At 35.2% G+C, this 15,197-nt stretch overlaps 9 protein-coding genes across 9 annotated transcripts; 5 read left to right on the top strand and 4 right to left on the bottom strand.

Moving 5' to 3' along the window:
- Nucleotides 1-922: 922 nt before the first annotated feature.
- On the top strand, nt 923-1,735 carry CKB2 (casein kinase 2 regulatory subunit CKB2; the record flags this gene model as incomplete). The annotated part of the gene is made up of 1 exon (XM_020190377.1): nt 923-1,735. One exon carries the CDS (start codon nt 923-925, stop codon nt 1,733-1,735), a length of 813 nt encoding a protein of 270 aa, XP_020048544.1.
- Nucleotides 1,736-2,464: 729 nt separating this feature from the next.
- Nucleotides 2,465-3,850, top strand: CTS2 (putative chitinase; the record flags this gene model as incomplete). The annotated part of the gene is made up of 2 exons (XM_020190369.1): nt 2,465-2,613; nt 2,737-3,850. The coding sequence occupies 2 exons, from the start codon at nt 2,465-2,467 to the stop codon at nt 3,848-3,850; spliced, it is 1,263 nt and encodes a 420-aa protein (XP_020048545.1).
- Nucleotides 3,851-3,865: 15 nt separating this feature from the next.
- Nucleotides 3,866-4,783, bottom strand: ASCRUDRAFT_6847 (uncharacterized protein; the record flags this gene model as incomplete). The annotated part of the gene is made up of 1 exon (XM_020191533.1): nt 3,866-4,783. One exon carries the CDS (start codon nt 4,781-4,783, stop codon nt 3,866-3,868), a length of 918 nt encoding a protein of 305 aa, XP_020048546.1.
- Nucleotides 4,784-5,010: 227 nt separating this feature from the next.
- Nucleotides 5,011-5,735, top strand: ASCRUDRAFT_74665 (uncharacterized protein). Its single transcript, XM_020192773.1, has one exon. It carries the CDS (start codon nt 5,156-5,158, stop codon nt 5,624-5,626), a length of 471 nt encoding a protein of 156 aa, XP_020048547.1. The 5' UTR covers nt 5,011-5,155; the 3' UTR covers nt 5,627-5,735.
- A 364-nt stretch (nt 5,736-6,099) lies between these two features.
- Nucleotides 6,100-8,638, bottom strand: CUB1 (Cub1p). The gene has a single exon (XM_020192774.1). It carries the CDS (start codon nt 8,173-8,175, stop codon nt 6,262-6,264), a length of 1,914 nt encoding a protein of 637 aa, XP_020048548.1. The 5' UTR covers nt 8,176-8,638; the 3' UTR covers nt 6,100-6,261.
- Nucleotides 8,639-8,683: 45 nt separating this feature from the next.
- ASCRUDRAFT_74667 (uncharacterized protein) lies at nt 8,684-9,873 on the bottom strand. Its single transcript, XM_020192775.1, has one exon. It carries the CDS (start codon nt 9,787-9,789, stop codon nt 8,821-8,823), a length of 969 nt encoding a protein of 322 aa, XP_020048549.1. The 5' UTR covers nt 9,790-9,873; the 3' UTR covers nt 8,684-8,820.
- A 1,051-nt stretch (nt 9,874-10,924) lies between these two features.
- On the top strand, nt 10,925-12,298 carry ASCRUDRAFT_32293 (uncharacterized protein; the record flags this gene model as incomplete). The annotated part of the gene is made up of 1 exon (XM_020190346.1): nt 10,925-12,298. A coding segment is annotated over one exon (1,374 nt), but the record flags the coding sequence as incomplete, so codon positions are not given.
- A 137-nt stretch (nt 12,299-12,435) lies between these two features.
- Nucleotides 12,436-14,265, top strand: PHO85 (cyclin-dependent serine/threonine-protein kinase PHO85). The gene is made up of 2 exons (XM_020189058.1): nt 12,436-12,591; nt 12,836-14,265. Exons 1-2 carry the CDS (start codon nt 12,572-12,574, stop codon nt 14,064-14,066), a joined length of 1,251 nt encoding a protein of 416 aa, XP_020048551.1. The 5' UTR covers nt 12,436-12,571; the 3' UTR covers nt 14,067-14,265.
- Nucleotides 14,266-14,463: 198 nt separating this feature from the next.
- On the bottom strand, nt 14,464-15,066 carry ASCRUDRAFT_90209 (uncharacterized protein; the record flags this gene model as incomplete). The annotated part of the gene is made up of 2 exons (XM_020195047.1): nt 14,464-14,562; nt 14,626-15,066. 2 exons carry the CDS (start codon nt 15,064-15,066, stop codon nt 14,464-14,466), a joined length of 540 nt encoding a protein of 179 aa, XP_020048552.1.
- Between the last annotated feature and the right edge of the window lie 131 nt (nt 15,067-15,197).

Consider the following 15,197-nt stretch of genomic DNA (forward strand, 5'->3'; position numbering starts at 1 on the left):
ATGAAATAACGATTTTTTACAATTTCTTTGAAGTTGCTGTCACATTCTGTCCTTCAAGTTTATAGAAAAAAGCTAATTTTTAGGCGATAGGATTTATTTGTCATTTTTTTGTGGGTTTTGTTCTTTCTTCCTTGATTATTTACTTGAATAGAGGCAATAAATTCTTTGAAAAGCAGAACAAAGTGAAACAGGACAAGGTGATTCAATTTTGTAAACAACACTCATTTAAATTTTTTAAAATTGCTTTTACATTTGACACAAACATCGCCTCTAATTAGTTGGGGAATGTTTAAGCTTAAAAAAACAAAAGAGTTTGTTATTAAACTTGCAGATTTCGTTAAAAATCGATTGAGCTTGTCATTTTTCTCAAGCTGACCTTCAAATTTGGCTGGCAAGTTGCTGAGCTTGATTTGGCTCTTTATATTCAATAAAGAACAAAGTTTTGGGAATTGCTGAATGCACAGTTTTTGCAAAAAAATATCAAAAGGTGTTGTTATTTCCAACTCCACCTCCAACTTCTTCAAAAACCCCACCCAAAAACAATAAAAAACAGTTCGCGCTCATATGCATACAAACGCGCCTTTGGCAATTATAACGCATCTTTATTGTTGAGTTCAGACCTTAATACATAAAAGTCTTGAATGGCTAAACCCCCAAATTAGGGTCTGTTTTTAAGAAATCGTGCTCAGTGGTTAAATGGGGTTTGGTGATGGTGCCGAGAGGACAAAAAGGGGGCGGTCGCAAATTTTTTTTCTTCCACTTTTCACAGCAAGATAACATTTATAGCCAAAGTTGGGATTTCTCACTGGAATCATTATCTACATCAAGAGTTGGTTAATCTCTTTATCGTTTTACTCATTTTACCACACATACTCAACGCATTAGACACACATCAGATCATCATTATATATCAGATATTGCAATGAATTTAACTTCCGTTTCTAGTGGCTCTGATTTCAGCGAATATTGGGTTGATAGCTTTCTAGAGACTAAAGGCAATGAGTACTTCTGTGATATTGACATAGAATATATTACCGATCGTTTCAACTTAACTGGTCTTAATAACGAAGTCGACAGAATTTCTTATGTAATTGACATTATAACTGATAATTCTCCAAAGCGCAATCCAAGAGAATTTCAAAGAATTAGAGAACAGATGGAGGCTCAAGCAAGATACCTCTATGGTTTGATTCATGCTCGTTATATTATAACTTCTCGTGGTTTGCAAAAAATGCTAGACAAATACCGAAATGGCGATTTTGGTTATTGTCAAAGAGTCTATTGTGATTTGCAGCCCTTATTGCCAATTGGTTTAAATGACCAACCAAAATTGCAACCTGTCAAATTATACTGCCCAACGTGTGAAGATATATATAATCCCAAATCCTCGAGACATGGTCAAATAGATGGTGCTTTCTTTGGAACAAGTTTTCCAGGAATGTTTTTTCAAACTTTTCCCAACTTGGTTCCTCCCCATCCAACAAAAAGATACATTCCAAGAGTGTTTGGTTTTCAATTACATGAGCAGGCTAAGCTCGCTAGATGGCAGATACTACAACGAAAAAAATTAGAAAAAAAATTGTTGCAAAACCACATCGATATCGCTTCTGGCCCAGGCAGTTATATATACGACGAAGAGGATGAGCAAGAAGCAGCTGGAAATGAAGGCTATAATAAAGGCTCTGTAAAGGGATTACCTCCACCTATGGAAGGCCTACAAAATACTCGTGCTTAACTGGTTTATAAGTAGGGCTGATTCAAACTTCAGGCAATCTTTAGGAAATTCTAAAAAAAAGTCTAAAAAGTTAAAATTTTATTTCATAGTCTTTTCTATATTTTGGTTTTCACTTGTTTTATTCTCTTTCTTTAATCTTTTTCTTTCTTGTTTTTTTACCTATCCCAGTTATTTTCTTGCTTCTTTCTCTACCTATTTATCTTTTTTCTTCTTATACTTATTTTTATCTTTATCTATAACCATATACACTCATAGCTATCTTTTTCTTTTTTTTTGTACATTCTAATTCCTCAACTTCCAAACTTCAAACTGATAATTAAGATTTTTTATTTGTGCCTACTTGAACCTGCAATCATTTTACTGCAGCCCACGATATTTGAAACTGCTTAAAACCCAGCACAATACAATACAAGAATCCCAAGAATCCACAAGAGTTTTCATCTCATTAATTTTGTGATCGAGATATATTTAGATTGCATTTATATATTTATACCATTTTGCTATTACAAAAAAGAAAAAGAAAAGAAAAGAAAAGAAAAAATATATATAATGTTGTTTTTCAGCTCCAAAAAAAAATCCCTCTTTCATCAACTATCTATTGTTTCTTTCTTGGTTGGGTGTCTAATTGGCGTATCCTTAGCTGCCATAATATATATCATAGTATTAGCTGCGTCCTCGTCTCCAATCAGCAATATGTCTTTGTTGGATTATTTAACTTCTAGCTTCGGGATGGGCTTATATAGTGATCGTGAAAAGCACTATACTGTATCAGATATCGAGCTCGAAAAAGAGTTGAATAAGCCTGGAAGTTTCAAGAATCTGGCTCTTAACAACACTGGTTTTGAAGATTCCAAGAGAACTTGTGTTTATTACTCAAAGTAAGTGGGTATTTTTTCCTCTTTTGATTAGGATTACTTGAAATCCTTCCTATCTGGATGTGTCCATACTAACATTTTTTATTTTCTATTTTTTTATTTTTTTATTTTTTTGTTTAAAATTAGTTGGTCCATTTACAACGATAGACAACACTTTCCAAAGGATATTCCTCTTCAACTAGTTACAAATGTATTCTATTGTTTCATGAATATCAATCCCAAAACAGGCGAGGTTTCCCTAAGTGATGAGGAGTCAGATGTTGAGATTGCTTTGGATTCGATCAATAATGATGGAAGTAAAGTGAGTGGTATTATTGGGCAGTTTCAAGAAATGAAATCAAAGAAGCGAAGTTTCAAATTATCAATGTCTATCGGTGGACAATCCAATCATGGGCAATTTACAAAGGCTATGAAATCCAACAAAAAGTTGGAGAGGTTTGTTGACTCCTCTATCAATCTTTTAGTTGAGCATGGTTTTGATGGAATTGATCTTGATTGGGAATATCCCGAGACTGTGTTTGAAGGAAATCAATATTTGAGATTAGTGAAGCGATTGAGAAAACGATTAGACGATCTTGAAGACGAAAAAGGTCTTGAAAGAGGGAGTCTTTTAGTTACCATGGCATCTCCTGGTACTGAAGAATTTTCGTCCAAGTTATTTATTGAGGAGTTTGACAAGTACTTATCATTTTGGAACTTGATGACGTATGATTTTGCTGGAGAATGGTCAGAGAAAGCAGGTTATCATTGTAATCTTTATCCTACAGAGGGAGGAGAATACTCTGGGGATCAAACAGTTCAGTACTATTTATCAAAAGGAGTGAGACCAGAGAAGCTAACGTTGGGAATGGCGAATTATGGACGAGGATTTTTAAAAACCAAGGGACTTAATCAACCATTCCATGGTGTTGGAGCTGGGTCTACAGATGAAGAAGGTATTTGGAATTACAATTTCTTGCCTTTAGAAGGAACAGAAGAAGAATATGACGAAGATGCAGTGTCAGCGTATATATATGACAGTGATAAGAAGTTCTTTATTGGGTATGACAATCCGGAAAGTGTTCAAGCTAAGGCAGAGTATGTGGTAGCAAATAAACTTGGAGGAGGAATGTGGTGGGAATCGTGTGGTGACACCTATGATGATAAAGAACGATCATTGCTTTATACATTTGTGGAAGCAATTGGAGGAGAGGACATGTTGGATTCCGTATCTGAGAATTGGGTTAATTTCAAGGAATAGAGCAATGAAAGAGTGCTAATTGATGTTGAATATTAGATCATTATCTAAGACAGAATCGATATATTTTAATAAAAAGGAGTACTTATAGGATAGAAATTTTTTGATTGACTTGTCTGGTAGATCGTTGTTTGTGAGTGAGATTATCACTGAGAAAATGTAAATATCAGCTGGAGATATCTGATTACCAAATAAATAGTTTGAAATTTCGTTTTCGTTTTCATCTTCATCTTCATTTTCATTCTCATTTTTGTTTTCATATTTGTTTAAAAAGGGAAAATTTGAAGATATTTTTAGAGAATCAGGATCTGATTTTATTTCAATTGATTTTGTAAAAGAAGATATTTTTTTCTTTGAGATTATTAAGATCATATTTGATTCCGGATTGATTGTTTCGGCACTGCTTTTTCCATTCAATTGAGCTAGATATTTTTTATATCGATTAGAATTGTTTTTTATACAGGATAGAACATCGAAAAAATACAAGCAGTTGTTGTTGAAATTGAACTCCTGTAAAAAATCGTCGAGCAACTGGATGCATCGATAGTTGGCTGGAGGAATGGCCAAATACCTGAGGATGGCTAGGAGCTGGTCCAGCACCTTCTGGGGTTTGTAGCTCAAGTCCAAACAACCAAGGCAGTACTTTATCGAGTCGTTTCTCAATCGTGGGATGATGTGGTATTGCAAAGGGAAGGGAATGCATTTGGAGAGGAGCTTCGAGGTGTATCTGGTGTAGTTTGGAATGTGGACGTAGTAGTAGTAATGGGTGAGGTACCTGAAATCGCTGGTGAGGATAGCAAGCTGGACCAACTCGTTGGCGGCGCTGGTGCCTGTGGTGCCTGTGGTGCACAAGTGCTCGACTATGCTGCTGTAGCCCTCGAGCTGAGCTCCAGTGCGAGAGTCGAGCAACACAGGAAAAGAGCAGCTGAGGACCATTTTGTAGGGCGCGCTGGAGGAGGGGCAAATCTGGAAGAGGCGCTGGGGCACGAAGGTCCTGAGGAAGAGAATTGCAGCGAGGGAATCGGAACACGAGGGCGAGGCGGTGCTGCCTGTGCTGCAGACGTAGAGAGAGAGCATGCTGTTTCTGCTGGCAGTCCTGCTTCTGCTGCTTCTGCTGCTTCTGCTTCCTTGCTGTTTCAGCCGCTGTTTCAGCCCGGCGCTAAACCGGGCGAGTCAACAGAAGACGTCATTCCAAACCCAGTTCTCGTCCAGTATATAAGCATATAAGCTGCTTCTCTCGTCTTCTCGTCTCTCTCGTTTCTTGTCCTTCCTCTGCTGTCTCTCCTTCATCTGCTGCTTCTTCTTCCAATGCTCACTCCTCGCTCCAGGTCTGCCTCGCTTCTCGACGCTGAAACGCCCAACGACGCTCCCTCCGAACCCATCCTTGACCAAAAGACCTCTGCTCAGTACGAGCTTCCTCCTCCTGTCACCCAGTCTAGTCCTGCTGACAAGTCTAAATTCAAAAAACTAATCTTCATCTATGCCTTCATTAGCATGTTTTTCTTGTTTGGCCTATTGTACTCAAGCATGCACTCCATCAAGAAAATCAGATCCAACAGCGATGAGTTTGAAAGTGATTTGCTAGCCAGTTTTGCCAACACCAACGAGAAGAAAATCATTGACCACAAATTCAACAAGTACAAAGAACCCAAGATAAAGGCCAGCTTCAAAGACGAAAATGGCGAGTACATAGAGTCTCAAGAGATCGCTGTCGATGAAGATGGCGATGGTGTCGCTGAATCTTACTATCTAATAGAACAATACCTAGTTCTCGATTGATCTGCTTTCACACTGCTCTTGAATTTTCAATATTATTCTCAATATTGTTTTAAATCTAATGAAACTCTTTCTTTTTTTTTTTTCTTTTTTGGCTATGTTAATCTATTGAACCAATTTATTTAATGGAATTGTTTTTTTTTGGATCTTTTTTTTTGTTTTAATTTTAAAAATATCTACGCTCACTTTTTTTCATTTTCTTTTTGTTGATGGTTAATGCTTACTTCAAATTTTATTTTTTTTTTGTTTCTTTTTTTTATCTGTTTTCGTAAAAATTGTTGTCTTTTTTTGGTATATTCTATCACTTTGTCCTTTTTTTTTTTTTTTTTTGCGCTAGAATTGGTGGTTTATATTATTATATATTATTATATAGTATTATTAATACATTTAATTAAAATTTATATATATATATATATATAAACATTTGAAAAAAATAAAACTATATCAAAAAAAAATTTATAATTATTTATCCATTTAACAAAATCAAAATCAAAAAAAAACAAAAACAAAAACAAAAACACCCAATCTCAATTATTTTAAATTCAATTTAATTTATTTTAAATAATAACACTAATAGTAAAAGAATAGATAAAAAAAAATTATATTCGTTATTGTATTTACTGCTTTTATCTCACCATTTAATATGACAACTTGGACTTGTGAGCAGAACTTGGTGGATATGCTGACGACTCATTATCAGTAACATTCTCACTGGGCAAATAGCTGTCGTAATCATATTCGGATAAATCTCCTACATATTGACTCTCAGAATTTTCATACTCATCCTCCTCACTATCATCTCCATCTGATGGTTCTTCATCATACTGTCTTTCACTTTCAATATTATAATCTTTAAATGATTTGTATTTATCAAGGTTTCTATTATAATTGTTACTACTGTTATTATTATCAGTGTTATTATTATTATTATTATTATTATTATTATTATTACTATTATTATTATTACTATTATTATTATTATTATTATTATTATTATTGTTATCGTTATTGTTATCATCTTCATCCTGTTTTTGCTGCTTCAATGCTTCCTCTTCTTCCTCTTCTTGATTGTCTCTTTCCTCTAATTCAATTTTTAGCTCATAACATATATCAAAACATTCAGCTAATAACGAATTCAACGTACCTTGACCTTCGGGAATCTGTCCATCTATAATAAACTTACCATCGACCCTTAAATTGTCAAGACTAGCCAACTTCATTTGATAGGGATACAAATCTCTTGTCGATGTTATTCCTCCCATTCTTTTAACATCCAATAAACATCTTCGAACAGTTTTCAATTGGTTGTGGATTGGTTGCAATGCTTCTGACACTGGCTCAGAACTCTCTAGTAATCGGTAGATTATTGCATAACATCTTCGCAAGAGATATAACAAAATGGATTGCCCTAATTTATATGGTTCATTGGTAGACGAGTTAATAAATTTCCCATCAACTCTTGACTCGTCTATGGTTTGCAATGATTTTTGGTAATTGTATAGATCTGTCTCTCGCAAGGTCCATCTTCTTGTCATTAATAAGTTTTCCAAAACCGTTTTGATTTCAAACAATTTATGGTAAAGAGGCAAAGAATCGTTATCGATTTGCTCTTTAAATTGAGCAGTCAAATCGGTTAATAAATTGCGGCAGTCATCAAACAATCCATTGATCAATTGTAATCCCTTTAAATTTTGAATCTTTTTTTTTGAAGTTAAAGTCAATAGATCACCATTGGAATCTCTATGGTTTTCAATTGTAGCTAGTTTCAATTGCAATGGTTTTAAATCAAGTTGGTATGAATTCGACGTGATTTTGTAATCAGAAGAATCAATAGCAATTGATAACAATGATTTTCTAATCTTAAGCAAATGGTTCAAATAGATTTGCAAGTCAGGCGAAACTTCTTTTATCTTGGATAACAAATTTTTAAATTCGTTTTGACATAGTTTTAATTTTGAGGTTAATAGTAAATTTTCCTCTTTCTTTTTGTTTTTTAAAGATAGTTTGACGTTGGTATATTCGGTGTCATTTCCATCATACTCGTCATAACTGTAATTATCACTATCATCTGAGTTGTTATTGATATTGTTGTCATTGAGAGAATTGTTGTTTGAATCGATATCGCCAGTAGAACTACCTTTAACTATTTTGGAAATCGAGTCTAATCTATCTTTAATTGGATTTAAATCGTGAATAGTGTAGACACCACTTTCTAATAAATGGTCTAATAATCTTTGGACAGTAGACAAGGAGGCATAAGTAGCAGGAGCAGTTTTTGTTAGACCAACAGTAATGAAGGACAAGGATAATAGTTGAAAGATATCATCAAGAACTGAATCAACTTTATTGGGAATTTGTAAATTTTTCTCGGTTTTTCTTAAATCATTTAGTTTTTTATATTTGATTAAAACATCTTCATATAAATTGGAGATGTCTGAAGATTTCAAAAAAGTAGAACGATTATTCTTCAAAGTTGCTAGTTTATTTTTAATTGAAATTAGTTGGTCATAAATTGAAGCTTCAGAATCAGGGAGCAAGTCTTTGTAAGGCATTTTCAAAATACAGTATCAAATCCAAGTAGAATTCCTGTTATTTTTTATTTCGTTGGTTTTGGAGATAAAAGTGAGAAAATAGTAAAAAGAGAACAATGAATATTGAAATTGAAATTGAAATTGAAATTGGTAGAAAAAAAATTTGTTTTATTTCACAATTAAGAAACTAAACCGGGATGGAGAAAAACTGTGGGGAGAAAACTGAGTGGGCAAACTATTGGATGATTTCAACAGCAAGATGAGGTTGAAGTAGAAAATAGATGAGGGTCCCTGGGGCTACCAAATACAAAAAAAAGAAGCAGGAGAAATAAAGCAAATGAGAAAAAAACAACCAAAGATATACAGAGATATATAAAGAAAGCAGAAGGACAGAAGCGTAAAAAAATATAAAAGATGATGGTGGAAACAGAGAGGTATAAAGAAAAGACGTGCTTGTTCGGCGAGCAAATCTGACGTCGGCTTCGGCTGCGGCCGGCGCTGGCCGAAAACAGCGCGGAGCAGACGGGGACCACAGCTGAGGGACTCATACACTGGCCGGTGGCAGAGCGCGCTTACATGAGCGTGTGCTGGTGAGTGCATGTGGCGGCAAAGGCAGCACACGCAGCTCATGCGCCAGAGGTTGGCGCTGGCGAAGAGGGTCTGCGGTCAGTAGTGTCTGCTTCTCTTCTCGGTTCGGAAGTCTCTGTTGAGCGAGCGCTTGGTGCCAGCACTGTTTCTCGCAACGTATCTCACAGCATCGTTGCTGCTGCTGTCGCTGCTGTCGTCGTTCTCACTGTTTCTGCTGCACTGGTCGTTGAGCATGGTATCTACTGCATCGTTCGTATGGTTCTGGTCGAGGTATTGCTGGTAGTTCTTCTTCACCTTGAAGTGTTTCTTTAGCAGGAATCTATCGTTGTTTGCATCATTGTCGGTGAATGTGCTGTGGTTGAAAGTGTTGTGCATGTTGGAGCCATTAAAGTTGCTATTGCTAGTAATATTATGATTAGCTGCATTATTTCCAGTGCTACTGATATCATGATCCATAGTATTCATATTATCAATACTTTCAATCTTATCGCTCTTGTCAATAGTACTAGCACTCTTATTATTCGGCTCATTGATTTTATCATAATCAAATATCTTTACTTTTTTCTTTGCACTGTCGTGAAACATTTTTATTTTGTTCTCTATTGGAGTTAAAGGTTTGGCCTTGTAGGTGAACTCATAATCATCAGATAATTTTGTAGATTTGGTTTGGTGGCTGCCAGATTTCTTTTTAGGGGTTTTATACTTGGTCTTTTCACTATAATCGTCCACAAGATTCTTATTGATATTCTCACCACCCATCAATTCTGCTTTTTTAGTCAAACACCAGTTTTCTATATCCAACTCATTCTCTGAGTGGTTTATCTTGTGCAATTTAATCAAATTAAGCAAGTCATCTATGCACTCCAAGTATCCTTTAAATCTGAGCAACGAGCTGTTGGAATTGGATAATCGGTACAATGTAGCCACTGACTTAGCTGCGTTTTTGAACTCATTGATCAACTTAGCGTCCAACTTGTCAAAGGACTCCTTAGTCACTGGCACTGAGGGAGGCAAGTTGCTGGATAGTTTTGATAAATCCATGGCCATGCAAATGTCTCTATCCTTCTGGTATCGTGGGTATCACTAGTATTTCTGCTGTCTGTGTAATCTGTGCAGTCTCTGCTGTCTCAACTTCTATGCTCTCTCACAGTGTCTTCGCAGACAAAACCTGAGAGAAAAAAAGTCCGCCCCGGATCTGTTTGCTACACACGCGGATATCCGCGGAACCACTTTTCTCAAAGAGGAAAAGCATGAGAAAAACACCAACATCGTGGGTCATGACGCATCCGTTTTTGTCGAGCCATTTAGGTTTTTCTTGTGTTTTCCACTTTGGTCACTTTTCATGATAAGATATATAAACACCTTTTGCTCTATCTTTCCTCTCAGCGGTTGGCTCACTTTACGCTTTTTCCGCTCAATGGTAACTCAGATATTCTCAAAAACTATCTCAAAGGCTCCTTCAAATGTCCGAACTACAACTGGCTTGAGTATTGGTGGGAAGGTCAAACGAAAGATTTCCATTGTCACTTTCATTCCTCCCTCTACCAAACTACCTTTGTTTCAGTATAACTCTGACGATGATCAAAGAAGTTTTTTATCTCTTTGTAATCCGTCAAACGATGTCATGGATACTCCTCAATTCAATATAAATAGTTTTGATGATGATATGATAAATAACAATAACAATAACAATCACAATTACAGTCACAATAAAAACAATAAATCAAATGACGATAGTAATACTAATAATGATAGCAATAATACCTCTGATCAATCTTCTATTGTTTCTTCTCAATCTTTACCGACTAATATCGACAAAATCGATTCTGATCCCGATTTACAACTATATTTCCAAAAAAAACGAAATTCTAAATCCTCTTTATCAAATCACCCAGTTTCTTCTTATAATACCTCAAATGATACTACTCTTGTTTTATCTAGCGCAACTGATTTAACTTCCTTATTAAACCCTTTAAATTCAACCCCATTTTCCTACAACTCTATAAATAACGATAATAATAATAATAATAATAATAATAATAATAAAACTCCTAATAATATTAACAATATAAATACACCCATTTCAAAAGTTTTTGATCCGATTATAGACTCAGATTTAGACTTGGATACGGATTCAATTTCAAATTTAGACTCAAATCTAAACCCAAATCATAAAAATAAAAATAAAAAAAATGTTACATTTTTATCCGAATTAAAAGTTTTAACACATTACTCTATTCCTTTAATTATAACTTTTTTATTAGAGCAAATTTTCTCAATTGTTTGTACTATTTCTGTTGGAAGATTAGGTAAAAATGAATTAGGCGCTTGCTCTTTAGCTTCAATGACAGCTACCATAACTCTAGCTATTTTTGAAGGTATTGCAACCTCTTTAGATACGTTATGCCCACAAGCTTATGGCGCAGGAAAATATAACTATGTTGGAATCCATATTCAAAGATCCTTTTTTTTCTCTTTATTTTTATTTATCCCCTTTGCATTCTTATGGTGGAATTCTAGAATTTTTCTCTTATTTTTAATTCCGTTTGAAGATGATTCAAATTTAATTGATTTAACTGTGCTATTTTTAAGAATTTTAATCATTGGTGTCCCTCCCTATATAGGTTTTGAAAATTTCAAAAGATTTTTACAAGCCCAGGGAATCTTTGAGATTACCACTTATATTTTATTTATTTGCGCTCCAATTAATGTTTTTTTAACTTGGTTTTTAGTTTGGCATTCAAAATTCGGGTTAGGTTACATTGGTGCTCCAATTGCTACCGTAATAAACTTCTGGCTAATGTTCATTCTTTTAATTCTTTATATTATATTCATTGATGGCAAATTATGCTGGGACGGTTTTACTTTAAAGGCTTTTCAAAATTGGGATACTTTGTTGAACTTTGCTATCCCCGGTGTGATAATGCTAGAAGCTGAAAACCTAAGCTATGAAGTGCTTACCCTATTAGCGTCATATTTTGGCACTGCAGAGTTGGCTGCTCAATCAGCGGCTTCAACTGTAGCATCACTAACTTATATGATGCCCTTTGCTGTGGGTATAGCTTCATCAACTAGAGTTGCCAATTTCATCGGTGCCAAAAAAGCCAATCAAAGTAAAATCTCTTGCAAAGTCGGTATTGTTTCATCAATTTTTATCGGTTTGCTAAACTGTTCTATACTATATTTCAGTAGATTTCAACTTGCCTCTGTTTTCTCTAAAGATGACCAAGTGAAATCCTTAATAACTAATATTTTCCCATTGATATCGGTCATACAAATTTTCGATTCAATCAACTCTGTTTCCGGCTCGATTTTGAGAGGCCAGGGCCAACAGATAAAGGGCTGCATTATCAATTTTTCCATATACTACTTTGTTGCGATTCCACTCAGTGTTATGTTCGCCTTTTATTTCGACTGGCAGTTGATCGGGTTGTGGCTAGGCATTGGGATCGGGTTGTTTCTCATTGCGGCCATACAGAGCTGGTTTGCCATGAACGTTGATTGGGAGATGCTAGTCAGCAAAGCCTGCGAGCGAAACGAACTCAAGTTCACCTAGGCTGTCTCACACAACTCCTGTCTCACACAGCTCCGGTCTCATAGCAATAAACAGTTATTATATCGAGACCCGTTTTGGGCACAGATTCCCCAAAGCTGATCCAACCGCGTTCCGGGGGGAATCACGTTCTGCCGGTGGCGTTTGTGCGCCAGCAAAGGACGTTTTTCTTCAGGTGCAGCTGCTGGAGCATCCCAGCTGAAGGCCTTCTATTCTCCTTCCATTTCTGGGCCCAGAGCTGTGCAGTCCACCTTTGCAGCATATAAATTGTCCAACATGTCCTCTAACTTTGTTCAGTATGTTAGGTCTGGCTTTTTTCTTTCTTCTCCTTTTTTCTGTCCTCTTGGGATATAACAGCTTGTGTATTACTTGGTTTTCTTTCTATCCAGTGAGGTAGTTTGATCTGCTCTCGTATCCTTCTCTTTTTTCTTTTCTCTCTTTTTCTGATTTTTGCTCATTTCTTTTCCTATTATTTCTATTTCCCATCGTTTCCCATTATTTTTCCATCCACCAGTTCCTTATTAACATGTATATCGATAGATTGGAAAAATTAGGCGAAGGTACCTATGCAACTGTCTACAAGGGCCGTAATTCCACAACTGGCACTTTGGTGGCATTGAAAGAAATAAACTTGGATTCTGAAGAAGGCACTCCCTCCACTGCGATAAGAGAGATATCCTTAATGAAAGAACTAAAACACGAAAATATCGTTTCACTATACGATGTTATTCACACCGAAAAAAAATTAACCTTAGTTTTTGAATATATGGACAAAGATTTGAAGAAATATATGGACACCCAAGGTCACAACGGTGCTTTGGATCCTCCAATTGTTAAATCATTCATGTTTCAATTATTGAAAGGTATAATGTTTTGCCACGATAATAGGGTTCTCCACCGAGACTTGAAACCTCAAAACTTATTAATCAACTCAAAGGGCGAATTAAAACTAGGTGATTTCGGTTTAGCTAGAGCATTTGGTATTCCTGTTAACACTTTTTCAAATGAGGTGGTCACCCTTTGGTACAGAGCACCCGATGTTCTTATGGGCTCGAAAAACTATTCAACTTCAATTGATATTTGGTCTGCGGGTTGTATTTTAGCTGAAATGTTTACTGGTAGACCACTATTCCAAGGTTCATCGAACGACGATCAATTGATAACTATTTTTAAAATCATGGGAACTCCAAATGAAAGAACATGGCCAGGTGTATCTCAATTACCAAATTATAAACAAAATTTCGATTTGTATTTACAAACTGATTTAGCTCAAATCATCCAAGGTATTCATCCATTGGCTTTAAATTTATTAAACTCTCTTTTACAAATGAAACCCGAAACACGAATAAGTGCAAGAAGTGCTTTGAACCACCAGTGGTTTGCTGAATATTATCAAGTCAATGTCAACGTAAACGTTTCACCCAATACTAATGATATCTACAACCCAATCAACCCAATCAATTCGTTAGGCTCAATTAATCATGGTGGGTATCAACAAGCTCAACAGCAGCAGCAACAACAAAATTTACAGCAAATTCAACATGCTCAACAAATCCAACATGCGCAACAATCCCAAGGCCAACAAAATCAATATATGAATCCCTATCAGGTTCAACAAGTTCAACAAGTTCAACAAGCTCAACAACATTATGTTCAACAACAACAGCAATTGCCCAATATGATACCTGGAAATGTAATAAATTCCAATGATTACAATCAATACCAAGCTTATCAACAACAGCAACAATACCGCATGAATAAAATGGTTTAATAAATTATTTTTGAATGCCAAATTGTTTTTTGTTTGTTTATATTACTTTTTATATCTTAATTTTTTGATCTTGATTTTTCAATCTCGATTTTTTTCTAATGACAGGCCTTTGAACTGCCTTACAATTTATAATTTTTTATTGTGAAGTTAAGCATTAATTCTTTGAAATAGATGATTTTTTTGTTCTGAGTATCCTGGTATCTTAGTATAGTATCTTAGTATAGTATCTTAGTATAGTATTTTAGTATAGTATTTGGTATTTTAGTATTTTAATATCTTAATACTTTAATTTCTTCGATTGTTCGTATTGAAAAAAAAAACTATTTATTGATGTATTCCTATTATTTACAGATGAAATGAAATGAAATGGACAAATAAATAAATAAATAAATACAATTCACCTTCTAGGCTTAATAAACGCTGATTCAATTGGATTATCATTCGCTTTTTTCTTTTCAGCAAATCTAACATTTTTCAGTCGATCAGTATTATTAGTCTTTGGATTATTAGTCTTTAGATTATTAGTTGGATTTGATCCAGATTCCTTTTTAGGATTTACACTGGACGATTTGATCTGATATTGGTTTGTTAATTGATTCAAATTGTCAGATATAGAAGGGTTATTGTTATTCAATGGCATGTTTGAACCATTTGTCCATCTTTCGTCGGCTTGTTTTGCTAGTATTTTCATAGCTTGCTGTCTTTGAACATCAGCAAGTAGTTCAGTTAAAGTTGGATGCCTAGTTCTCGTATATCTCAACCACTGCATCCATTGAGTGGGTATTTCTTGTTTTTCAAAATGTTTTCTGTTATCTCTATAATGGATGATTCTCCGTAATCTTTGATTAGCATTGATATTTTCAAGAAAAAATTCCCAGTAAGTATTGCCATTTAAATCGTAGCCAATAAAGAATTTTTTTCGAAAGGGAACGTTTCTCAAGGACCTCCATCTATGCCATATTCTTTGGAAGGGAGTGACTTTACCAGCAAGTGGATCCATCATTAAACCTGATCAACAGCTGGAAGTGATAAAACATCGAGAACAGATCGAGAAGATCGCTTGTTTTGCAGAACTCAACCGGCTCACGTGCGCATTCTTGGAAAGCCTTTCCACACTTTTCAATAAGCAGT

Source organism: Ascoidea rubescens, assembly GCF_001661345.1.
Source record: "Ascoidea rubescens DSM 1968 unplaced genomic scaffold ASCRUscaffold_3, whole genome shotgun sequence".
NCBI classification, from domain to species: domain Eukaryota; kingdom Fungi; phylum Ascomycota; class Saccharomycetes; order Ascoideales; family Ascoideaceae; genus Ascoidea; species Ascoidea rubescens.

What these genes read in the sequence shown, in the direction of transcription:
- PHO85 (XM_020189058.1), top strand. Translation starts at nt 12,572, where the DNA reads ATGTCCTCTAACTTTGTTCA. An exon ending in ATGTCCTCTAACTTTGTTCA is followed by an intron (nt 12,592 to 12,835) that starts GTATGTTAGGTC and finishes GTATATCGATAG; the next exon opens with ATTGGAAAAATTAGGCGAAG.
- ASCRUDRAFT_74667 (XM_020192775.1), bottom strand. Translation starts at nt 9,789, where the DNA reads ATGGCCATGGATTTATCAAAACTATCCAGCAACTTGCCTCCCTCAGTG.
- CUB1 (XM_020192774.1), bottom strand. Translation starts at nt 8,175, where the DNA reads ATGCCTTACAAAGACTTGCTCCCTGATTCTGAAGCTTCAATTTATGAC.
- ASCRUDRAFT_74665 (XM_020192773.1), top strand. Translation starts at nt 5,156, where the DNA reads ATGCTCACTCCTCGCTCCAGGTCTGCCTCGCTTCTCGACGCTGAAACG.